Here is a 24,534-nt window from a genome sequence, read left to right as displayed (position 1 = left end):
TATTGATTTAGGTCCAGCGGGGTTTAATGTCACTCCTGTTCAGTGGGACACAGGGCAAGAGCACACGGAGCCTCAGCAAGGGGGCAGGTCAGGGCAGGAGCTCCCAGCCAGCCCCTGCACAGGCTGCAGGACTCAGGAATGGGCTCAGGCAGGACTCTGCTGCACACCAGGACATTTGAGGATCTGCTCCCAGCTGCTACAGCATTGTGGTTACATTTTTCTTCCCAATTCACAGAATCCCAGAATGGTTTGGGTTGAAAGGCACCTTAAAGCTCATCTCATTCTACCCCACTGCCGTGGGCCGGGACACCTTCCATCAGACTAGGTTGCTCCAAGCCCCGTCCAACCTGGCCTTGGACACTTCCAGGGATGGGGCAGCCACAGCTGCTCTGGGCAACCTGTGCCAGGGCCTTACCACCCTCACAGGGAAGGATTTCTTCCATAAAAGAAACTAGATTGCAACTATTAATCGCAAGACTCAATTCTGAGCTTTAACGGCACGTTTAGAGCAGACAATGAGAAGGGAGTGTCACAGTGAACAGTCAGGAGCAGAAACCTGCTCTTGCCCACTCCCTTGTTTTCACTCTTTACAAGATGCTCCCTTTTGGCACAATAGCTGCCGGTTTGGGAAAGCTGCCCACAGCCTCTCAAGTCTGGTGCACAGAAACTGCAAAGTAAACCCCAGGGAACATGTGCCCAAATCAAGCTGCCCAGTCACAGGAGCCTTCATATCCAGCGTTCTGCTCCTGCCATTCCAGCCAATCACCTGTACACAATCCTTCCAGAACATCCAATTTGGCTGGGATTGAGGATACTGCTTAAACATTGAGCATTGTAACACACAGTCTCTGCCACGAAGGATGTTTGCCAGAAAAGCTTAGACTGACCCAGAGTTACTGCTGCTGCCAGACTCTGAATCAGTGCATTCACCGGCCTGATGTGACCTAAACCTCCAAAAGATTTTTAATTTCATTTTCCTTGCTGTCTCAAAGTAGGTAGTCTGCCAAGAAGCTAAGCAGGGCCCAGCCCTGTGCCTGATAAACATCTCTCCATCTGGATTTCCCAAGCTTTTGGGAAAGTTAGGCAACTCTCACAGAGAGTGATTTCTATATATAACATTATTCTGTGGAGAGCAGCACATCAGAGCCCCGTGCCATGGAATGGAGCTGGAGCAGCAGAGCGTCCACCACCGCCCATAGGTTAGTCAAAAATAAAAGCTGTCATTCATCTGGGAAATGTCACAAAGCCTTGAGTCATTGTTTATTCTAAATACTACCGGCACCCATCTTCAAAGTGGTGTTGAATTACCGTAATTGCTAAATGAACTCGAGAGAAGCCAAGACAACGACCCCGTGTGCAGGGATCACCGGCTGCTGAGACAAGGGATCCGTTGGGATTGGGGCAGAAGGGAACATTCTTCCATCGAGGCAGAGAACCCCCAGGAAGCAGAGGCTCAGTGCTTAACGGCCACTCGAGATAACAAAAGGTGTTATTAGTTACAGGGTTCAATCCTGGCAGTTCATCCTTCAAAATAACAAACACCCATGAAGCCTTAACGGTCAAGAGTTAAATAGTTTCTGAACTCACTCTGTGCAGGCTTCTTTGTAAAGCAGCTCCTATGACTTGGAGGGGTGGATGTTTTCTTGGGGACAAGCTGTTACTGATAGCTCCCTTTCAGGTCTTTCCAACTGAGCTCCTAATTTCTAAGTGCCAAAAATTACAGGCAACACATGGCTGATGACAATTCAGCTTTAAACTTGTCTGCAATGATGCACCAAATCTTTTGCAAGCTAGAAAAAAAAAATTTATTTCAAGTAATAAAGAGGAAAATGTTATAGACTGTGAAGCATTAATGTTGCATCCCAAAAAATCTCACACACAAAAAACATTCCAGCACCACATTCAGCCTCTAAGAGAAGAGCTCGGCAGGGAAAGTAGTAAACAATTAGAACTGAAAAATAATTTGATGACACAGCATTGACTAACGAAGCACAGTGAAATGTCAAACGTTACAGTGGAAGAAAACAACTGGGAAAAGTAGGAATGTCCATAAATTGGTTGTTACAACTAGAAATCTCTATAATAAAGTTCAAGGTAAGTAATGAATTTGCTTGGAGGGGAGCGTATCAGACAGATTTCTGAGTAGCTGGACATAAAAAGCTGTACTTCATATTATATTTATTAATTTGATTCTGTAAGTGAATGGTGCAGTAAATACCAAACATCCTGTTAAATGAACTGAAATACTTTTATGTAAAAAGTGTTAACTTTCCTCATTACCACAGCTGGGTTTCGACAGGACAGAGCACAGCTCCGACACACAGCCTGGTGCTTTGGGATGCGTTCAAAGCAAAGCCAGATTTTCGTTTTCGTAAGAACCAACAAACAGCTCTTTCCCTACCTTTTCCTGGCCTGGGGCTGCTGGGATCACCAGCCAGGCCTGGAACACCCCATCTGGTGGTTCCTAACAGCAACAGAAATGGCCAAAGCACACCCGGGGTCACCTGGTGCCCTCCCCTCCTCCGTGGAACACACCTCACTCCTGAACACCGACCCTTCCCAGAGGGGGACTCCGTGAACACCAGCACAGCTGCAGAAGGGTTTGCTTTCCGCTTACCACAAGCGCCTACAAAGACTCTTACACTGTCACATAAACCTTGCTGTACTGCAAGCTCTAAGTTTTTCTAGCAATACCAGTGTTTTAAAAATATTAATTCTAGTTTATCTGTTTTACTGTAGTGAACCCTTAAGAAGACATTTGACAGGAACACTCTTGACCAGAATGATTTGTCTCAAAAAGGAAAGGCTGAGTATTTTTTTAATTATTACTTCCATCTTGAAGACACCACCTTCCTTACACCCTCATCTTAAGTGAAAACATGTTTGCACAGGTGAGGTCTGTGCCACCTGGGGTTCTGTGTTTACAGTTCTGTGGTGCAAGGTCAAGGTGTTTTCTTCCTGCAACGGAGTCGACATAACAATGAGAAATGAGAACATTTGCACATACAAAAGGGAAGCAAACATTGCAACAACCAGCAACTCCAGACCTATAAGTCTAAACTGGAGAAGATTGTGAAGTCCTAAGTCCCAAATATCCATCTGGGAAAAAGGTGAGCCTGAATTTACCTGTTTATACCTCTGAATCTGAGCCAGGCAAGCACCTCAATGGCAGAATTCTCTTCCTGCCCCTACAGCTCTGTATGTACAGAGCTGAAATTAAATATCCTGTTGGCAGCAAGTCCTAGGTCAGTACAGAAAAGCTGTGCAGAAAGAGCATAAGACTTCACCTGTTATTTATATTCATATTGACTAAATGCCTTTTAGGAGTCGTAACATTTACCACAACCACATTAAAAATGACTGTATGTGTCCATTAAAGACCTTGTCAGCAGCTCCGTGTAAACTCTCATCAGCAACAATAGTCACCAGGTAAGAAGTAGCCAAGTATCCAAGTGTGGAAAACCTTCCCCATGAAACCAAGCCTGCACAAGGAAGGAATGCAAGGGTAGGTAGGCCTTGGACAGCCTCTTTAAGGACATAACAAGTGGCAAAGACATTGACTGCTGACAGTTCTCACACCACCTGAGCTTTCCAGCTGCATTGCTGGCAGCTTTAAATGAAATAAAAAAGCATCATTTTAATTTGGGGAAAATCCTGATGAAGAGAATCATGCTGATGAATATAAAGCAAACTACAATTAACATTATCCACAGCAGCCAGTTGACCGATTTCTTCGCGTGCTGCTCCAGGCGGTCGGATTCATCCTTGAGCTTCTCAAAGTTCTGGTCTGCCATCCTGAGGGAATGGGACAGTGTCTGTGGAGCAAAGAGAGCAAACGGTGTCAGACTCAGAGCTGCATGTGCTGGCTGACATTTCCTCCAACAGAGGAAACATTCAACCACACACAGCAGCAGATAGGTATTGCCTCCAGACTCCCCACTCTAATAACACCTGGAATCGAGTTATAGGTACAGAATTTCACTTATGAGCACTTTAACCTCCTGTGTTGGAAAGTTGAGGGGTTACAGCTTCAAGGTGTGCTACCTGGTTGTCCTGTTTGATCACGTTCTGTGCAGCCAGGGTGTTGTTTTTGAGGCTGCGAGCCAAGCTGAGCATTTCCTCAGCCAGCTTCTCCTGCATGTCCTGGTGGTGCTGCAGCACAGCATCCAGCTCCACTGCCGACTGCTTCTCGTCTGATTGGAGGCCTCTGCAAGTGCACAAGGGGAAAAAAAGGGATTTGTACTTCCCTCCGGGTCAATCTCCCAAGGTTTCCTCAGATTCTGCAACTCTACGGTACAACAAGGACAGTTGAATCAGTTGAAGTCATTACAGTTTGGTTTCTATCAGCCAACACTTCACCCAAATCAAAGTACATCTGAGATTTAAAGACCATTGGGAAAGTAGTTTCCAAAATGCTGAGCATTGGAATGAGAAATTTTAACTTACTTCCGCTTCCTTATGTTCAACTCCTCAGAATCTGGGAAAAATAAAAAAAAAACAGTTTAATTTGTGCTTTAGCACCTTATAATTTCCCATGCAATCACAGGCTGAAAAAACAAGTCTGTAAGGGATTTTCAGCTGTCCAAATCCTACCTGGCCTCTGTCCCAAGGAATATGGATGTCAAATGCCTACCTACTTTCCGCAGGGAAAAGAGGACATGTAACATCAAAAGAGGGAAAAAAACCCCCAGATGAATCACATCCCTGAGGGCAGGGTTTGAGCCCTGTGTATCTTAAGTGTTTTTTCAGGACAGGTTAGGTTGGCCCAGCTCCAGCCACTGTAACAGCAGCCATGGAAACTACAAATTAATTCCTCCCAGTTCCCTACATGAAAAACATGGCTGTGAATTCCAGAGGAACCACCTACTCCAAGAGCCCAAAATCACATGATTGGCTCAAAGCAGAAGGGAACAGGAGCAATAATAAAGGTAAATTGTCCTTGCTAATTCTGTAACTAGAATGTCTGTTTCTGTACAAATTCTACAAAAAGAGGTTCCTGCAAGTCCCTGCTACCATTGATAACACTTCCGCTTTCATCTAGTTTTCATTTTGTGTGTTTTTAAAATCTATATTGAAAAAAGGTGAGCCACTAAATTAAAAAATACATTTTGGGCAATCCCTTCCTCCTCCTTTCCCTGTAAGACTCAGGTTGACTAAAGTTAGAAAAGCAACACATCAAACTCACCATTGATAGCCAAAGGGTCCTGGGAGGCAGAAAGAAAACCATAACAGCAGATTACAAAGGGTCATTGGTAAGAGACAGCCCTGCAGGCCTGGTACAGTGCCTGTGTCCAGGATTCAGACCACCCAAACCGGAAAAAAGGTGACTCCCCACCCAGGCTGGGACACAGCTCAGGCACAGCCACCCAAGGCAGCTGAAGGCAAGGACAATCTGTAAAGTACCAGCAAAGCAGCAGCAGCAGCAGCACCAAACGTACTGTACCAAGCAGCTCACTCCTCATCTGGCCCGTGCAGCGAGCCTTGGTCTGCAGATGGACTGTTTTGGTCGCTGGGGTTCTCTCCCTGGCTGTTGTGGGGGTGCGCCCGGGGGCCAGGAACTGGTTTGCCAGAGCCTTCTCTGTTGATGAGGACTGTGAGTGGGAAGGAGCAGTGAAAAGTCACAGATATCACACTCTGCAGTGTGAGGCACCTGGGTGCGTGATCACCCTCATCCTTCAGCAGCACTGATTGTACCCCATGAACTAAAATCCAGCTTAGTGGTACTTCCCAGCTCTCCAGGTGCACACGGCACTATCCAGAGAGGTGTCAAGGCTGAAGGACAGTGCCTGCCCCTGCATCTCATAGCTAAGGAGTGAGAAGGATGTAGGCAAGCTGTACTTTGCTTCTGAAAAGGAGGAAAGAAGATTCAGATTTCATACAATACCTCCTTTTAACAAAACCTGGAGCCAATACATTTATTCAGTTTTACAAGGGCTGCCTAGTAAGACTTTAACAACTATTATTTTAAGATACAAGATAAAGGCCAACATAGGAACTATGCAATAAGATGAAATAAACAGAGAACTCTGAAGTCTTTTCAAGCTGAACTAGTAGATCTTACCAATTTTTCAGCTTCTAGGAGTCCCTTTAGGAAGTCCACTTTGCGAGAGTATTCATTCAGCAGTTCTGGGGCTGGCTTGCTATTGGAGTTGAAAGATAACCAAGAAAACCAAAAGTTACTGGCATTTGCTACTGTTCAGGTGACTTTCCAAATAAAATAAGACAGAAAAAACCAACACGTGGTTCTTCAAAGAAGCGTCTTTAACAAATGTAGCCTCAGGATAGGAACCCCCTGCAAATCACCTTTTCCAAGACAAGGAGAGCTCAGAGCACAGGCATTTCCACAGGGAAGAATATACTGTGGTGTTTGTGGGCTATGGCAACTAACAGATAAGATTACTATTGAATCACAAAATCATTAAGGTTGGAAAAGACCTCCAAGATCATCAAGTCCAACCTTCGACTGAATCCCCCCATTCCCACTAAACCACATTACAAAGTGCCACGTCTACTCTTTTTGAACACTTGAAAGGGATGGTGACCCCACCGCATCCCTCGGCGGCCCGTTCCAACGCTTAACCACTCTTTCAGTGAGTAATTTTTTCCTAATATCCAACCTGAACCTCGCCTGGCACAACTTGAAGCCGTTCCCTCTAAACCACAAAACCACAACGGGCACCCAGGGACTCAGCGCACTCACCTCGACTGCTTCTTCAGCTCCCGCAGCATGTCCTCGAGAGCAGCCACATACTGAGGAGAAAAATAAGGCTTTAAGCGACAGCATTAAGGAGAAACAGCCGGTGTGGCAGAGGCAGTGGGTTTAACACCACGGCGAGGGTTACAGAGGGGCCGCCCCGCGGTGCCGCGGGACGGAAGGGCCGGGCGGCCTCACCTTCTCCAGCCGCCACTCTTCGGGGTCCCGCCGCTCCGCCGCCAGCGCCTCGCACCGGCTCAGCAGTCGCATCAGGTTCAGCTCCAGCCGCGTCGCAGCCATGGCGGCACCGGATCCTCACTCAGGCGCCGCTCGCCATCTTGGGGCGGGGCGAGGGGCGGGAAGGGAAGTGCCGGGCGGGCGTTACCGCCCCTGTTTATTTAAAAAAACACCCCCAATCAACCCGAAACTACCCCTCAAAAGCAACCCCTGCGCAGGTGCACAGGGGCGGCTGCAGCTCGGGGTGTTGTGGTGGCTGAGCTGAGCTGAGCTCTTCCCTCACCCCAACGTGGCGCAGCCCCGTGAGGGGCCGGGGCACAGAGGCGGCTTCAAAGCGATAATGAACGATGGCCCCTCGCCCTCAGGTGTGTCCCCGCACACAGGTGAGGGGTGGGAAGGATGAGGCAGCACCATGCTGGCTTGTGGTTCACTCCAAGAGCACCAAAACCCTCCCCGGTGCCACCAGAGCCTTGTTAGTGCTTCCCCCATGCAGAGCTTTCCCCATCCTTTATCAGTACTTCATAAAGGCAGCAACACCGATTAAAGGCTTCCCTCGGAGTGAACTGCTCATTAGACAGACACTGATAAACCAACACGTGTATTTTTTTTAAAAGTGCAACGTTTTAATAAACTTCTTTATACATTTTGGTCTCAGTTAAGGCTATTACGTTAAACAGTTCTGTAAACCACACAGAAAATTGTCATAAAAAAAATTAAGGCAACACACATTGACCTAAACTCACTGTTGGTCCCATGAGAGTCCATTATAAGACAAATGGAAAAAGGCACAGCAGCGGAACTGGGGGGGCTTGTTTCCTGTACACTCAACCCATATATTTTACTCAGCATTAAATTTTAGTTTTTTTGCAAGGTTTTAATTTAAAGTGGAAAATATTTGCTTTAAACAACCTTGCTGAACCTTTACAGTACTGTACATTTCCAGGTTGCCTTCCTGGCAGCCACTTAAACACAAGTTTACAGCCTTCAAAGGGTTAAAGCCAAAAGCTGTGGTCAACTTCAAAAAAAGTCCAGACAGCTGAAGTATTTCACTTCTCCATACAGGGAATGTGAGAATAAGGATCTGAGAACCTCCGTTTGACTTTTGCAGTTGGTTCATATTCATCCACGAGTTCCTGAGCGTGGGCCAGTGCAGACCCTTGTGCAATGTATACCGAGTAGATGCTGTCAGTCCGCCTTGCTGGCTGCTCCCTACGTCTCACCACCTGAGACTCCTTGTTAGCAGAAACCTCATCCTGGGATTCTGTACATTTGAACATCCCAGGAGGGAGTTTTATATTTGCTGTTGGCATCACTGGAGTTCGACGGGGCACTTTCATCTTGGACAGTGTTAGAGAGTATCTGCGCCTTGAAGCCAGGGATGCAGAGTAGGAATGTGAAGAGGTTTGTGGGAGAGAAGGCACTTTGCAAATGTCTTTGGCAGGCAGGCTGGAGTTCTGAGCACAGCAGTGTAATCCGATAATTGCTTTACAGAAACAAGACACTTAGAGACTGATAGCAGTAACTTGATACAAGCCACCATGAGCAGATAGCATCTGCTCACCTGGCTGTATGTAGCAAAAGATGGAGAATAAAAAAAAGCACACACTACCTTAATACTGACCTTCGGTATCCATCCGGCCTGTCCTATCCTCAAGCAGGCTCTCTGTGCTTGCCGACGTCTCCGAGTCCACGTTTTCCTCGTCGGAGCCCCGCTGGTCAAGCTCAGGTAACCGGTAAGTTATGTCCTCTCTGCATCAAACACAGGCTAGAACACTCAACCAAGACAACGTCTTTAACGTGAGCTCGCGTTAGGAGGCAAAGTATGTAGTCATTAAATATTAATTCTCGTGGTATTTTCTCTCAGCTAGTCCTTTGTATTTTCCCTTTCCCCTCTACAGAACAGAATTAGAACCCTTTGGACAAAAGGTATTCTGCTTTTATGCTACCCAGGTGAAGGGGGACTTACTTTTCTTCTTTTATTGACTGTATGCGATCGATGAGAATCTCCTTTTCCCGGTTATTGGCTTCAGAAACTTCTTCATCTTCATGCACCGAGTCCAGCTCTGAGGTGCCACTGTCATTTCCTTTGACCTGAGAGCTTTTACTCTGCAAGACAAATTCATGCGTAACACTTCTCAGTTACAAGCAGCTACACAACTCTTGGTCTGCAAGTTTCAGAGTAGAAGACAAATGAGTAGGTCAAAGGAAAGGCTGTGAGGGAATTAATGAAGAGCTGTTAGTTATCCATACAAACATTTCAAAGAGAAAGAGAAAATCTCCTATTCACCTGGTTTCTGGGGCTTTGTTACCTTTTTTGATCTGTCAGCCTCAGCTTAGTTTTAGTAGTCACTTATAAGTAATATTATTAAATCCAATAAAAGTTACATACAGTGTCTATAAAATATCAGGTGAGGACAGAACAGGCCAGCAGCCCTGCATGCAGTCTGGGGGTGGGAAGTTGCACCAATACATGCAGTCTTGATTGTTTAAAACAGTGTTTAAAACAAAGTTACAGCATGTGTAATAAGTATTTTAGTCATGCAATAGTACCATAAGAAAAGCCCATGCACTACACCCAGGCAGTTGTACGTACCAGCTTCCCCTCGTAAGGGGAAGAGAACCCAAGTTTTACAGGCCAGAGCTAGAGAGAGATGGAGACCAAATTAACTATATGCCGCTTCCGATCAGACACAATTTGGTTGGTTTTAATCAGTACAACAAAAACAAAGAATAAGTTTATTTGCCCTACTAGAACACAGCACATTTTTGCCCACCAGCCATCTCTGGAGTGAAGGAGCTCCTCTGCCATGTCAGAGACTCTGTTAGTTCTACTGATGGAATTATATGGGAATAGATTTTGATCACTGCAAGAGCAGATCCCCACACCTCTGCACCCCTCATTTATCAGACTCCAGTCCAGCTGTATATTTAGCTCCTACCTACAGCTCCTTGGGCAAGTCCTACTTTGGGCAAGTCCAAATCCCTTTTCTTCTTATCTTGCAACTGATTTTTGACTTACTGAATGAGATGGACAGGATAAATAAGTAGTACTTCATTTTCCAAAATGTGGTGGGATGATGGGTTTATTTCAATACTTACTGTATTCTGCCGGAGCAACGAGAGCCGTCGGAAAGCAATGCTCTCTGCTGCTTCCAGCTGATTGATCTCATCCATTTTTATCTTGTACTTCCTTATCTGTTCCTTTATGAGCATCTCTACACACCTGGGAAAAAGGGCAAGAGCATATTGAGCAGCCTCATACCATAAAAGCTCTGGAACAACCATGGTGGGATGAGATGCCTCTCTTGGCTTGGGGGTGTTTATCACACACAAAGTGTCCCAACACATCCCCTACAGGTGGCACTGCAGGGTGACAGGGTGGAGAGTCCAACACAGCAAGCAGAACAGGACAGGTAATGGTTAAATGTAATGGCATATGTTCCTCCTGGGATAACCAGAGCCTCCTACGCTGACTGTACACAATGGTGAGCAGACAGACATTACCAGGACTGTCAACAGCTTCTGCTGCTTCTACCTGTCTTCCCTGTGCTGGCACAGAACGAATCTGCAACTGCCCTTTTCCACCTCCTTTTCCACCTCTGTGGTCAGCAAAAAAGTTACAAAAAGCTGTCATTTTTCAAACTCTGTTTCCACTGGAGGCAGATGCACAGCGAGGGGCACTCAGAGAGCCAGAGCTGCTGGAGGGTGAGAACAGAGAGGATCAAGGACAGAGCCTTCCCCAGTTCAAGGAACAACACAGAAGAAATTATCAGGGAGTTTCATGTATACAGGAGACAGCTTAACTCTATCATACTGTTTATTATGGCTCGTATCTCAGCAAAACAGATGATTGATGTACAATCCACCCAAAAGATTACCTTGATGTAAAACACAAACCTGATATTTAAGACTTCTAAGTCATCCTACTTGATGCTTTGTGAACTGGAGACAGGTGGAAGGCCTGAGAGGGGCATATAAATTGGCAGCACCGGCAGAGCCAGGATTCAGCAACTCTTAACCCTCAGTTTCTCAGCTTGATAGGAACAAGGTCATAACAAATGCAAGCAGTGGTCCTGGCCTTCCATCCCACTCTAAAGTACTTTTTTTGAGAAAGTACTTTTCAGACTGCTAAAACTTACATGGTTGTTTTTGAAACATCCTTCATGCTGGTTAAGGGGTCAGAGGTATCCGGACAGCGCAGGAGGCATGGAGCAAACACAATGGCCAAGGCATTGGGTGACATACGGTTGACATCTTCTATCAAAGCCACTCTGAAATCGAACATTCAGGAAAAGAGATTTTAAGCAAACCTTGCTAGAACGCAAGCAACCTGATCGCACCTTGCCAGAGTTCCCAAATAACACGCAAGGAGGCCTCTCAGGCACTCAGTGCATATAGCAGTTCAAAAAAACCATTAAAATTATTTCACACAAGTAGACAAAATTTTGTGCATCAGAAAAAGGACCAGGGAGTCACCCAGGTTAAACTAGTCTGGTGGCCTCCCAAAGTATGTCTGGTGATTCAGTGTTTCATCTCCAAGAACCATGTTCAGAGGGCACTTGGAAAATCCTCAAGTTCCTTAGATAAGAGCAGCCTCTTTTCCAGCACCATTAATCCCTGCTCCTAAGACTCACATACGTTCATCCTTCATTACGTACTATCTGTATAAATCCTGGTGTTCAGATGATTCACCAAGACTGTGAGATCTACCTTATCTTCAAAGTTGTTCTTACCCGATTTGATCCAAACACACGAGGTTGTAGAAGTCACCCCGTATCTGTTCTCAAGCACAACTATCAACTTCAATTCTTTCATGTCTAAACCAGCAGCACAAGTCCTACACTAACACTTAAGGAGTTTAAGACTTTAAAAAGCTTCCAAGAAGCACTTAAGAGTCACACAGTTTCTCTACAAATGAAGTAATTACACTCATTACTTGACAAGATGGAAGATGAGTCGCTCCAGGGTATTATGATTTGCCTGTGGGAGCTGTTCCAGGACACTGTAAATGGCACAGAGTTGCTCCTGTTTTTCTGGTAGTTCTGCACAAAGGGAGAAAGCACAAGGTGATAAATGCGCAAGGCTAGTGGAAAGCTAAAATTTGCAAATTCTTAGAAGTCTCACTGTCATTTCATTCACCAACTGTTATAATTGAATGTTAAAGCATCCCTCATGGCACTGCAATTGTCCTGCATTTTCAAATGCTGCTGCTGTTAAACATCAAGTGACTGATCAAGACCTACAACAATATTTAGGATGCCTTAATCCCACTGAAGTTAAAAAGAATTTAAGGATTTGGGATATTTGGATATTAAGATCTGGTTTAGGCCATCAAAGAGGAAAAAACACGCATGAAAGGCAACTTATTTACAATCTCACTGTTTACAGAAAGATCAGCTGTATAGTGATATTACACTACAATCCCTCCCCCCCAAAAAAAAGGAATCTCGAAGCAAGATGAAGTAAGCTAGAGGAGAAATTCCCTGAAAAGTGCTTTATGTAAAATGTCTAAAATCTTTGCCATAACTGCACTGGAAGGAGCTGTTTATCCAGCATGAGCATCTTAAGAGTTTCTTCTCCCAAGAGCATAATGAGTTAAAGAAGAAATGTTTATAAAATTACTTTAAAACCTACCTACAGCTCGGAGGAAATCATTGTACTGTGCTGATGTCATCAGTGGGTCTGGCAGCTCCCGCAGCCACTGCTTAAGGATCCCCGTGATGGTGTGAATAGGGTAATTCTCCAGCTTCACTGAGTTTGGATCTGAAAAGGAATGTTTTATTTAGAGCAATTCATTCCTCCTCACAATTCAACTCTCCCATTCACAGAATCCGAGTGGCAATTCAGAAGAAAAGAAAAAAAAAACAACAAACCAACAAAAGATAGTAATTTAGAGGTACTAAGCAGCTTCTGGCAGCCAACAAAAATACTACAGCCTGCATGGTCACCAAAAAGCTGTTTTTAAAACACCAGAACGTGCCAGATACTTTCAGATAGAAGAGAATTGCAGGGAAAGCTGATATCACAAGGAAGTGCTGGTGAATGGAGCTGCATCCAGCTGGCGGCCGGTCACCAGTGGTGTTCCCCAGGGATCAGTGTTGGGCCCAGTCCTGTTTAACATCTTTATAGATGATTTAGATGAGGGGATTGAGTGTATCATCAGCAAATTTGCTGATGACACTAAATTGGGAGGGAGTGTCGACCTGCTGGAAGGCAGGAGGGCTCTGCAGAGGGATCTGGATAGACTTGAGAGATGGGCTGATTCCAATGGGATGAAGTTCAATAAAGCCAAGTGCCGGGTCCTGCACTTTGGCCACAACAACCCCATGTAGTGCTACAGGCTGGGCAAAGAGTGGCTGAAGAGCAGCCAGGCAGAAAGGGACCTGGGGGTACTAATTGACAGGAAGCTCAACATGAGCCAACAGTGTGCCCAGGTGGCCAAGAAGGCCAATGGGATCTTGTCCTGTATCAAAAATAGCGTGGCCAGCAGGAGCAGGGAAGTGATCCTTCCCCTGTACTCTGCATTGGTGAGGCCACACCTTGAGTATTGTGTTCAGTTCTGGGCCCCTCAGTTCAGAAAGGATATTGAGGTGCTGGAGCGGGTCCAGAGAAGAGCAACAAGGCTGGTGAAGGGACTGGAGCATAAGTCCTATGGGGAGAGGCTGAGGGAGCTGGGGTTGTTTAGCCTGGAGAAGAGGAGGCTCAGAGGTGACCTCATCACCGTCTATAACTACCTGAAGGGAAGTTCTAGCCAGGTGGGGGTTGGTCTCTTCTCTCAGGCACTCAGCAATAGGACAAGGGGACACGAGCTTAAGCTCCGCCAGGGGAAATTTAAGTTGGATATCAGGAGAAAATTCTTTACAGAGAGAGTGATCAGGCATTGGAATGGGCTGCCCAGAGAGGTGGTGGATTCACCATCCCTGGAGATTTTTAAACGCAGATTGGACGTGGCACTGAGTGCCATGATCTAGTAAATGGACTGGATTTGGACCAAGGGTTGGACTCGATGATCTCGGAGGTCTTTTCCAACCCAATCGATTCTATGATTCTATGATTCTAAGTCCAAAGGGTGGACAAGAGTGCCTGACCTGCTTGCAGCAACTGTTTGAGCTCCTTCATCCGATTTGCTGACCCTGATTTCCTGTAGATCCCCTCCGTGTAGAGCCCGTGCATCTCCACGTACTCTAGCAACTTCTCCATGACAACAGGGACCGAGTTCCTCTCGCTGGTCAAGGAACTCACACTCACTCCGAAGTGTCGTGGTTCTGCATCCTGCTCATTCTGGAACAGATACAGGCCAAGTACTGTGAATCCTGTTCTCAAGCTGGGAAATTCCACTCTTTCATGCTACAATTATCTTATGCTTCCAGAAACTAAAGCTGAGTGTTTTATTCTAGCTTGCTACACGCAAGGCATAAGGCAGATTTCCTGAGCTGCAGCAATAAAGAACGCTTATGGTTCACACTGAAGGATTTCTTTATCAGTTTGTCCAACACTGCACACACACTCTGAAAGAAGAGTTCCCAAATTAGCTCAAGCATCACCTCTTAGAAGAATGTTCTGCCTCTGCACGTGCAGAGCTGCACCTGACTATATGCAGAGAAGGAAAGTGTTTAGGCAATTTTTATTCAGTGCCTGGACATCCACTGTTCCTTTGCTGAGAAACAAAGGCAGCGTTTTGCATGCAAAACTTATGGTACCACAGAACCCCATGCCAGATCCACAGGCCTTACCTTTTTCCCACAGGAGGTACAGCTGCTCTGGATTTTGGACATGCACTTCTTGTGACAAGTCAACTTGCAAACTAGAGAGAAAGAAGCAACTGCTACAAGCATCCAAATCACATTAAAAAACACATTAGCACCTTGTTTTATTCACCTGCCTATATAAACCACATGTACTGTTCACTAAGGCCCATCTGCAGCAGCCGAAGTTACAAGCAGTTTGCACATATGGTAACCTAAGCAGGAAGGCTGAGGGGTGTTTACTCACCACTGCACAGACAGGCTTTTTCCATGGGCCAGATGTAGGATGAGCAGTGCTCACACGACTGCCGGATGCTCACTTGGTAGTTTGTGAACACATGGCCATTGTGTTCTTCAATCTGGTGGGAGACAGAAAGGAATGAGTGAATTTTTTTGCCTTTTAAAAATTATTATTATTTTTAATAAAACAATTTACCCTGTATCAGATTTTTCACTTTATTTTACAATTACAACTGAAGGCTTTGAACTTGAAACCAAATTTTGCCCTATCTTAAGGCAGTTGGGTTTGCTGGATCATTTCATAATTGGCTTGCTGCCTTAAAGTTCATCAGTGCAATACATGAGCTCTAGTTTGTTGTTACTATTCAATAGCTGTTTTCCTTTAAATAGTCCATTATTGAGAAAGCCATTGGCTTCTAAAAGGTGCTATGGACAAGCAAGAAAATATTTGAGTACCACCTATCACTGCATAAAAGCAAGATTTCTGATTTATGAAGAACAGTTTTATATCATGTCACATCTTCATAAGAGGTAAGTGAATTAGTATGCAAAATGAAACAGAATATCAGTACAAAAATCAAACTCTTCCAAGGGTGCTTGTGTTCTGTGAGTGCACCTGAGGACTTGGACTATTGCAAAAGAAAAAGTACTCACTGCACGATCTTGTTTTCGTTTCTTCTTCTGGGCTTTGGTTTGCTGCAGCAGGATACAAAACCACTGTTAGTCTTTGAAATTCAGATATTCCATTCCCTTTTTTTGCTATTCAGTTTCCCAGGCTCTACTTCACCTCCAGACATTTGAGACACTATCCTGCAGCTTCAGCTTGGGTTGTCTGACCTCACACTACCAACTTCCTAAAAACCAGCTGAGCTCACTGCCTGATGACAAAGTAATTCCAGCTCTCAAACCTCCAGAGAACTCCTATGATTTTATCAAAGAAAATGCACAAACACTTACTCTTAACATCTTCAGAATCTGAAAGTTAAAAGATTAACAATTCCAAAAAGGTGAATCAGCAAATCAGAATTTGCTACACACATAATGTGTGTATGGCAAGTGTTTGCCAAGTAACAAAGAATGCTCTGGAAAAGGTTTCTAAGGTAACTATTATGCTGAGACAGTAACAGTGTTTCATCATCCCATAAGCCAGTAACAGAATAACTTTTATACCTTGGGCTGCTCAGATTCCTCTTTTTTTGTATATCCTCTTATGAATTCATCCAGAAGGGATTGAAAGAGATTCAAAACCAGCTTGACTTCTTTCTCTTCTCTTTTTTGGGCCAGATTTGTAACTAGAAGCTGGTAATTTTCCACCAGATCTTTGTAGCCAACATGGATTTGTCCATTCTAGAGAAGGGTAAAATACTTGTAAGACAGTCTTTTTGGATAGTGTTGAGGCAATTTCATATTTTCATGTGTTTAAGTTCAGAGGTGAGAAAGCACAGCCATGATCAAAGTCAAAGATAACAGCCCATGACAGAAACAAGTTCACAGACTTGTCTACTGCACTGTCCAACAGCACTTGGCTGAGACAAGGCAGTGTCAGAAGGACACTGGAGAAGCTGTTGGCACCTCTCATTGGTGTCTAAACACAGCAGCATTAAGAGGCTGAAGACAGCAAAATCCATCCATTTCTAAAAATAAATTTATGGCTGAGTGAATGTGAAAAGGGAAACAAAGAAATCTGCTTAAGATTACAGCAGAACTGTAAAATGAGTCTAACATTCAGCTTCGAACTTTACGCTAAGAATTGCTGAACTGCTTTGTTAAAGAGCTGCAGGCCAAGCCGTTAACCTGCACACTCAACTCATTTATTGCCTGCCAACTTTCCTTTACTGAGACTTAACTACTTACAGGAGCAGAGTACATGGTCTTGATGTTTCCTCTAAACTTCTCTGTAGCTTCAAAAAACAAACACTCAACACCAGACTTCTGGGAGCGTAAGTCATTGATCTAGAAGACAAATAAACCTGCATCAGATGTCATTAAAACAAGAACACCCCACCGGAGTTGAGCTTCCAATCCAATTATTTAAAACAATGTTTCTTAATACACTGTGCTGATGATACAAAATAGGAGAGTCGGGTAGTTCAGCTCTAGAGAAATATTTCCTTACAACTCATGCTTTTTTTTTTTAATACAACTTTTGCTGCCCACTCATTTGTAAACAAATGAAGAACTAACATGAATGGCCTGAGTATTTAATGCAATATAATGCATTCAGAGACTTCAAGAACGGAATAAGAAGGGCCCTAATACAGACTTAACTGTCAAGACATCCAATCAATTCCACTTTGCTTTTAATTATAACAAAAATTTGCAGCTAGAAAAGTAGGCTCTAAAATTCCACAAAACCAGTGAACATAGATTTGAATTTTATCACGGTTGAGAGCCTCTTACCTTGTTGAGGAGGAACTCATCCAGGTGTTTCAGCTCATTGGCATTTGCAATCTCGCGGACCATGGACGCTCGCCAGTTCTGGGACACGCTCGAGATCTTGCTGATCTTTATGGTCCTGTTCTTCTTTGCTTTGCTGATCTCCTTCACTGCCTGGGGGCGGCCTGGCTGCCCAGAAGGAGCTGGGAAAGAAATCAATTTGCACATTAAATCAGGGTGAATTCTGCAGTTTGTTTCCTCTATAGCCATGCAAAACCTCACAGAAAAGACATCAGCATGCTAAGGGTTAAATCACACAAACTCACCTTCTGAAACTTTCTGAGTTCCTCCTGTGTCTGTAAAGAGGACACAAGATACAAGGGAGAGGCCATCTCCTTCCTCAATCATATCAGAGCTCTCCTTTGGAATTTTCTTGTCTGGCTTTTTCCCCAAAAGTCTACGCAAAGGACTTTTAAAAGCAGACCTGAACACAAAAGCAGATACAAGTGTGTCCCATTAGAAATGGAAGCTGGTTCTGCTACAAGAACAGGCTCATAACAGTTACACACAACAGGATTAACCTGTATTAGGAACATTTTAGGTCCAACCTGCAGGAAAAATGAGCAGCACAAAAAAAGAAAGACAATGTGAAAGCACACACAGACTTTCTGATATTTACTAGATTAGAGCACAATTTTCAGCACACACAGAGACAACACATCCCATATCCAGAACACCGTTTCTGGCTCAGGAAGTCTCTGAGCTGCAGAGTGTCACAAACTGGAGGAGAAGGCCAGGGAAGTGGCATGACATGCTTGCTGGGTTCTTCAGCTTTTCTCTTGGGGTCTCCCTACAAGAGCCTTTGATCTGAGCTGTAAATTGGTTCTTATTTTAAAAAGAATCAGTTCAAAGACAAGTGTTATGCAAGAAGCAGAGAAACTGTTCCCCAGCAGGGTCAGATATCAGGCCCACTGCAACATGAAGCAGTAACAGTCACTCCGGTAGCTGATGCCAACACGTGTCTCTTCACAACTGCAGTCTCAAGATGCCCAATTCAAGCACAAGTGGAAAATATCCTTTTTTTCCCCATTTTCTCAAACACAGGCCAGTCACACACACAGTACATACTTGGCATCTCCCTGCTGACTCGCTGGTTGCACAGGAACAGCCGTGTCCAAGGTAGGTAAGTGGTCACTGGGCTTCTTCTGCACAGGGTATTTCTTGGTGCCTTTTTCTTCTTCTATCATATCTGGTGACTGCTACAGTAGAGAGGAGGCATCAAAAACTACATTGTGAGTGAAATAGATTGTCTAAATGATTTTAAAAAACAGAATGGTAAAAAAACTTTGCTTCATTAACACAAAACACTTTAGCTAAAAATATTAGCATATTAGTATAAGATCCAAGTATATTTAATGCTTTAACCACAGATCCATTTATTTAAAATTAAGTTTTCAAACTCTTGTATAATATTTGCTAAAGATTTTTTTACATGGATATCAAACAAAAAAAAAAAATTCAACCTGAAGGAACACAGGCACACAGAATACTACAGAATTGTTTACAATTCTTTGATATTTATAAGCAAGGATAATTAGGTATAAATATGCACAATAGCATCAGTACCTGATTCATGGCAACAGTCTGGGCCAGTGTTGAGAGATCACTTAATGAAGCTGAACTCCCCTTCTTCCTGCAATGTTACAGGATAAGTTTCCGAATATATATTTTAGTTAAGTCTGTAGCCCCTTAATATTTAACAACTTTTAAATAACATACATATCGATGTTATATCTGAGACAGAATCTTGATCAGCTCTTGCAACTCACTTTTAAATGCAAAATTTACTGGACAAGTGAAAAAAGATGGGAATGTCAGATTTCCTGCCATATCAGAGGGATGATGGTTGCAAACTGCAGCTCACTAAAGTTTTGTTTTCAGTGGATAAAAGACACATGAAAATACACTCCAGACTCTACTTCATCTAAAGCCCTGACTCTCCATTTTAATTCAGCCAGTCAGGCTTTGTATCTTTTGTAAGCTTCTGAAAACATTGTGCCCATACAGATTCCCTGCAGGACTAGGAGCCAAGGAAAAGCAGTTGTTCATAGCTCCATTTGCTCCCATAATATGGCCAGGCTCCCAGGAATTCTCCATCTATGTTTAAACATTCCAGATATCTGTTTTCTGTAAAGTAAATAAAAAGGAAGCTGCCCTTACTCCAGTTGATCCTGAGGAGACTTATCCACACGTGTCCTTCCATCCAAGGATTGACTCAGCACATCATTCTGACCAGCATCAGACTGTCTCTTGCCTTTCCACTTCTCCCTCTTGTACTTCAGCTTCTCTGGGTCATCCACATATCTCTGGATTGCAGAAGAAGTGGGACTATCCAGGTCTTTGGTTGCCCTCTGACCAAGACGTTTGTTTTTATCTGCCCAGGGGTCAGATGGACTCCGAAAGCTCCCAGTAGCTGACAACATGTTATGAAGATTCAGTGCAAGATTCGTGGGCCTTTCAGGGCAGGTAAAGCTTTGGCTGCCTTTTATTTGGTTACTCTGATTCCCTTGTGTTTTTGTTCTATCAGCTGCCACATCACCCTCTTCTGATACCGGTGGTTGCTCAGGAACAGAACCACTTTCCTTTATCTCACTTGATGGTGGCGTGTCTGGAAGGGCTTTTTCTTCACTTGGACTTTTCTCTTCCTCACTGCTTCCCTGAGGGACAGTATAATCTTGTGCTGTGGATTTCTCTGGCACTGGAACAGTTTCCAGGGCCTCTTCAGAAGTGGTTTGTTCCTCAAGGCACAGCGAAGATGGTCCTTCGAAGGACAACAGGACGTGCTTGTTCTGCAAGTCGTTGTGTTCCAGCCCCCTCTGCCGACGAGATTCCCTCTTCTCCCGGCTGGTGGTTACTTTCTCCGAGCCCTCTGTCGTGTTCTTCTGAGGTAATGTGGCTATCTCAGATGAGCTCAGGTTTTCAGATGAACCTAGGCTTTCAGCTTGTTCATTCTGAGCTCGATCTTCAGCTTGTTCATTCTGAGCTCGATCTTCAGCTTGTTCATTCTGAGCTCGATCTTCAGCTTGTTCATTCTGAGCTCGATCTTCAGCTTGTTCATTCTGAGCTCGATCTTCAGCTTGTTCATTCTGAGCTCGATCTTCAGCTTGTTCATTCTGAGCTCGATCTTCAGCTTGTTCATTCTGAGCTCGATCTTCAGCTTGTTCATTCTGAGCTCGATCTTCAGCTTGTTCATTCTGAGCTCGATCTTCAGCTTGTTCATTCTGAGCTCGATCTTCAGCTTGTTCATTCTGAGCTCGATCTTCAGCTTGTTCATTCTGAGCTCGATCTTCAGCTTGTTCATTCTGAGCTCGATCTTCAGCTTGTTCATTCTGAGCTCGATCTTCAGCTTGTTCATTCTGAGCTCGATCTTCAGCTTGTTCATTCTGAGCTCGATCTTCAGCTTGTTCATTCTGAGCTCGATCTTCAGCTTGTTCATTCTGAGCTCGATCTTCATCCCCAGCAGCCTGATCCAGCTCTGTTTCATGTTTCACAGGTAGCTCATGTGTTGTTGGCTCACTCTGCTCATGCTTGCTCTTATTATCCTCTCTGTCTTCATCTTCCTGCATTTCTCTCTGCTTTTCTTCAGCTTTCTGCCTTTCTACAGCCATTTCCTGATATCTGTTAAGAATTTGTAAGATGAAACCACAAATATTTAATGCCCAGTGGTCAAAGAAAGTACCAACTGCTTAAATGCAGCCCAAATAGCAATACAAGCACAAAGTACAGCTACAGTCCCAGTGTGTCTGCTTGTCAGGACTGGCAGCATCAGTGCAGCTCAGCTCAGTAAAGCTCAAGTCCTGAGCACTTAACCAGTGTCCACACACCACTGGTCACTTGATACTGAAATATTACATGGTAATAACTACCTTTAATTTCATAGAGTCCCAAAATGGTTTGGGTTGGAAGGGACCTTAAAGCCCATCCAGTGTCCATAGGCAGGGACACCTTCCACTAGCCCAGGTTGCTCCAAGCGCTGTCCAGCCTGGCCTTGGACACTTCCAGGGATGGGGCAGCCACAGCTTCTCTGGGCAACAGTTTATTAAGTTGTTTATTCAGTCAAAACATCACACAAACTGAGCTTGGCAGGTGAAGCCGAGTAGCTGAGTCATATTGCTCCTCCTCCTTTACCTCTTACGTGTCAGGTGCCCTCTGACCAGGGCCTGCAGGAGACAAATCCTCCTCCTGTGCTGCAGGAAGTGTTTCCGCTCCCGGTACCGTCTCCAGGCTGCCTGGATCTCGATGGCAGCATTGCTCCTCTGCAGGGCCATCCTGATACAGCGGGAACGCCAGCAGGCCTGGAAGGGATATTTCTGAAGTAAGAAAGAGAGGGCTTCTTCAAGGTGGGGAGCGTTACATAACAGTTTGTTGGGAAAACAAGGTTGGCAATTCTTACAGATACCTGTAAAACAATGGCCGCCTGCCGTGTCCTGAGAAAGCGCCTCCTTTCCAAAACCATCCTGAGCCAGCTCTGGAGAAGAATGATTTTCCTGATCACTTCTTTGTGTAGTGTATCCTGTAGTATCTGCCTTTCAGCCTCTTTCATAAAAACCTGCCCAGTTAAAGAAAAGTTCATCAAAAAGCAGTTAACAGGAGCCTTTGAGCCCTCATTGGAGGTATAATGAGATAATGGTAATGCTTAGCACTGCATCAAACCTTACTGGTTGACAGTATGCCCAAAAAGTTAAAAGTCCTTTTAAATTTCAGAGTTTGCATTCTAAAACATAAAACTGTATTTACAGCCTTCAAATCACAGGTCCCTTCTAAAATGAAAACATCGACCTGTTTGACAAATGCCAATAGCACCATATAATACAGATTTGTACTGTGTCAAGAAAACAGGTTGACATTAAAACCAAGGAGGCAACTGTAACATCTGTGTCAACATTTGCTAGTTAAAACAGCTCATTTTAGTACAAAATGCAGAGAAGAGTAACACCTGTAAAAGAACGGCACTGAATTTTGCAGTGTACATCAATGTTTCTTACTGCCTTACAGAAAGTTTCACAGACCTTGGTCTTCCCTATTTGATAGTAGCTTTCATTCAGTTTTAGTTTATTCAAATAAGCACAAATGTCTTCCTTAGAGGCTTTGGCATCTTTGGGCAGTAACACCTGAAATTGGTCTATGAATTCCTGCGAAAAGCAGAGACAGCAAGAGACCAAAGTTAGAAGACAACTCACAAGTTTAGAGTTTTAGCTTTATAACATAAATCTGATTAAGACACTTATGCTACAGAAGCCTGAAAATACTTCAAACAGAACTATTTTTCCTATTCTGTAAAATGCAGGCTTCAGTCCAGTTAATGGTAAAGATCACCTGTACGTGATCCCTAAAGCTACCGGATTGTTTTACAGAAAACTAACTCCCACATGGAAGCAGTACTGTGCAGCACTGACTGAATGCTTTCCTTCATGCAACAAGGAACAACTTACTGGCAGATGACTCACAATAGTTCAACTACAACTTTTTACCACGCAGGCTCTCTCAAAACGACAACGCATTTTTACAGTTCACCCCAAGTCATGAGTTTCATATGAAGAGCCACAAAAGACTCTGAGGCAACATGTGCTTTTCCAAATAGAGCAGATATTTCTGAAAACACAATGCAGTTCCTTACATACCTGGAATGTGTATTTGGCACTGTAGCCAGACCTCCTGATCCTCACAGTTTCTAGCATTCCCGTGTACCGTAACTGCTGAAGCACCAAGTTTTCATCAAAAAGCATTTCTTTCTGAAAGACATCAGCAGATAACATGCAGTGAGCGCCTGAAGAGTGACAGTGAACAAGTTGAAAGAGAGATATTACAAGGCTGGAGCCTTAGACCCTCAGCACCCAGCTCAGCTCCAGGGCAGCCTCACCTTCTCTGCGTTGGAGCGGATGCAGCGGATGAAGAAGGGCTCAGCTCTGCCCAGGGTCTCCAGTAACTTATTAAGTGAATTCTGAAATGAAACATTCAGAAATATTTTTCTTCTTCAGATATCAGCATTTTGAGTTGTGTTTGACTGCAGTGCAGCTTCTGCCTCAGGAATAAGATCTTTTAGGTCTCTTGGCTATATAAAATCCTTTTTCATCCAAGCAGAGGTTCTCCCACACTCCACGGCACATCCCTGTCTTTGCTTTTTACCTTTTCTCAAGAGACTTTAAAGCAGGGTTTGCTTATGCTGTAACAGTAGCACTAGATCTGCATACAAGGATGAGGCTGGTTGGCACAGAGAACTAACACATTTCACAGCATAAGGGGAGTCTTTAAATGCACTGACTTTAATCAAGTAATAACCCTACTTCAGACAAATCTCAAGAATAAAACCCATTGTTTACCAAGCAAGACTAGCCTAGATTAGCCCAGGAGGGCCTGTTCCCTCAGGGTGCACCAGGGGTATGTCACCTACCTGGAACTGGGCACTTATGCTGGGGGGTTTCTTCTTCTTGTGCAAGTGCAAAAGGGACTTTGTGGTTCGGTCGTGCAGAGTCATGCTCACTATGAGCTTCAGCGATTTGGAATCCAGCAAGTTCTAGAAGAAATTTTTCATAATCAACAAAGTGCAGGTCTCAGTTAAAGGGGAAATACTTCTGTCTGCATCCAAACGAGTAAAAATGAAACCAGCTACCTAGAGTTCCACATTCAATGGCATGTTACATTTTGTAATTATTTCTATTTTGGACAAAACCACTCCTTAAGAGGGAAACTTTTCTACTGCCTCATCCCAAGAATATAAGGTAAACAAGAATTACATAATCACTGTGTTTGCCTTCCCTGATTTGAAGTGACTTTATGCATTTATGGCACCTCCAGTCTAACTAAACAGATGCTAGCTCACAATTTTTTCCTGTTTAACAATTCTTATGAAGGTGAACATTTATCTATTCTTAGCTTGTCAGAAGAGCATAAACAACACAACTTTCCTATCCTGTGAAACAATATTTTCTGCAGTGAGTTCTGGCAATCAAAATTAGGTTCACACTGCAAAAAAAAAAAACCAAAAAAACCAAAAAAAACAAAAAAGAGAAATCTAAATTTTCTGAATAACTTTACCTTGGGAATGATCTGCTTCTGTTTGATACCTTTACTTTTCCTGTTAAAATAAATATAATTTAGGAAAGAAATACACATGATTTTTTGTTATTTCAGCAAGCCATAAGTTATATGAGATAAGATGAAGGACAGAAGAAAATGAGCACA

The 24,534-nt window shown here is 44.0% G+C and overlaps 2 protein-coding genes across 13 annotated transcripts in view; both read right to left on the bottom strand.

Annotated features, from left to right (window-relative positions):
- Positions 1–1,781: 1,781 nt before the first annotated feature.
- USE1 (unconventional SNARE in the ER 1) lies at positions 1,782–7,066 on the bottom strand. 2 transcript variants are annotated; one of them, XM_064637042.1, is made up of 8 exons: positions 6,893–7,062; positions 6,701–6,750; positions 6,062–6,140; positions 5,439–5,591; positions 5,186–5,204; positions 4,447–4,477; positions 4,045–4,207; positions 1,782–3,815 (listed from the first exon to the last, which is right to left on the bottom strand). In XM_064637042.1, the coding sequence occupies exons 1-8, from the start codon at positions 6,992–6,994 to the stop codon at positions 3,633–3,635; spliced, it is 780 nt and encodes a 259-aa protein (XP_064493112.1). In that variant the 5' UTR covers positions 6,995–7,062; the 3' UTR covers positions 1,782–3,632. The 2 variants fall into 2 exon arrangements, with proteins under 2 accessions (XP_064493112.1, XP_064493113.1); XM_064637043.1 differs by lacking the exon at positions 5,186–5,204 and having other exon boundaries at positions 5,444–5,591; positions 6,893–7,066.
- Positions 7,067–7,532: 466 nt separating this feature from the next.
- Positions 7,533–24,534, bottom strand: part of MYO9B (myosin IXB) — a 43,924-nt gene continuing 26,922 nt past the window's right edge. For 4 of the 11 annotated variants that reach the window (XM_064637032.1, XM_064637036.1, XM_064637037.1 and 1 more), the window contains 26 exons: positions 24,388–24,427; positions 23,744–23,866; positions 23,213–23,293; positions 22,974–23,084; positions 22,362–22,484; positions 21,752–21,901; positions 21,481–21,647; positions 19,513–20,970; positions 18,919–18,985; positions 18,421–18,551; positions 17,619–17,776; positions 17,317–17,495; positions 16,771–16,869; positions 16,087–16,263; positions 15,571–15,612; positions 14,924–15,035; positions 14,665–14,735; positions 14,020–14,212; positions 12,566–12,694; positions 11,868–11,973; positions 11,071–11,202; positions 10,031–10,154; positions 9,525–9,572; positions 8,898–9,037; positions 8,553–8,680; positions 7,533–8,414 (listed from right to left, as the gene is read on the bottom strand). In XM_064637032.1, coding sequence (XP_064493102.1) covers positions 7,978–8,414; positions 8,553–8,680; positions 8,898–9,037; positions 9,525–9,572; positions 10,031–10,154; positions 11,071–11,202; positions 11,868–11,973; positions 12,566–12,694; positions 14,020–14,212; positions 14,665–14,735; positions 14,924–15,035; positions 15,571–15,612; positions 16,087–16,263; positions 16,771–16,869; positions 17,317–17,495; positions 17,619–17,776; positions 18,421–18,551; positions 18,919–18,985; positions 19,513–20,970; positions 21,481–21,647; positions 21,752–21,901; positions 22,362–22,484; positions 22,974–23,084; positions 23,213–23,293; positions 23,744–23,866; positions 24,388–24,427 — 4,726 coding nt within the window. In that variant the 3' untranslated portion in view covers positions 7,533–7,977. Of the gene's footprint in view, positions 8,415–8,540; positions 8,681–8,897; positions 9,038–9,524; positions 9,573–10,030; positions 10,155–10,466; positions 10,630–11,070; positions 11,203–11,858; positions 11,974–12,565; positions 12,695–14,019; positions 14,213–14,664; positions 14,736–14,923; positions 15,036–15,570; positions 15,613–16,086; positions 16,264–16,770; positions 16,870–17,316; positions 17,496–17,618; positions 17,777–18,420; positions 18,552–18,918; positions 18,986–19,512; positions 20,971–21,480; positions 21,648–21,751; positions 21,902–22,361; positions 22,485–22,973; positions 23,085–23,212; positions 23,294–23,743; positions 23,867–24,387; positions 24,428–24,534 lie in introns of those variants that run through there. The other 7 variants (XM_064637038.1, XM_064637041.1, XM_064637035.1 and 4 more) reach the window with 5 other exon arrangements.

The sequence above is a fragment of the Pseudopipra pipra genome, chromosome 27, assembly GCF_036250125.1.
Source record: "Pseudopipra pipra isolate bDixPip1 chromosome 27, bDixPip1.hap1, whole genome shotgun sequence".
Classification (NCBI taxonomy): domain Eukaryota; kingdom Metazoa; phylum Chordata; class Aves; order Passeriformes; family Pipridae; genus Pseudopipra; species Pseudopipra pipra.
This window is presented reverse-complemented; position numbering and strand designations above follow the sequence as displayed.

Coding starts and splice junctions, on each gene's coding strand:
- USE1 (XM_064637042.1), bottom strand. CDS start 6,994: ATGGCTGCGACGCGGCTGGAGCTGAACCTGATGCGACTGCTGAGCCGG. Junction 4,208..4,446: donor TTGAACATAAGGAAGCGGAA/GTAAGTTAAAAT, acceptor GTGCACTTGCAG/AGGCCTCCAATCAGACGAGA. Junction 3,816..4,044: donor TGATCAAACAGGACAACCAG/GTAGCACACCTT, acceptor TTTGCTCCACAG/ACACTGTCCCATTCCCTCAG.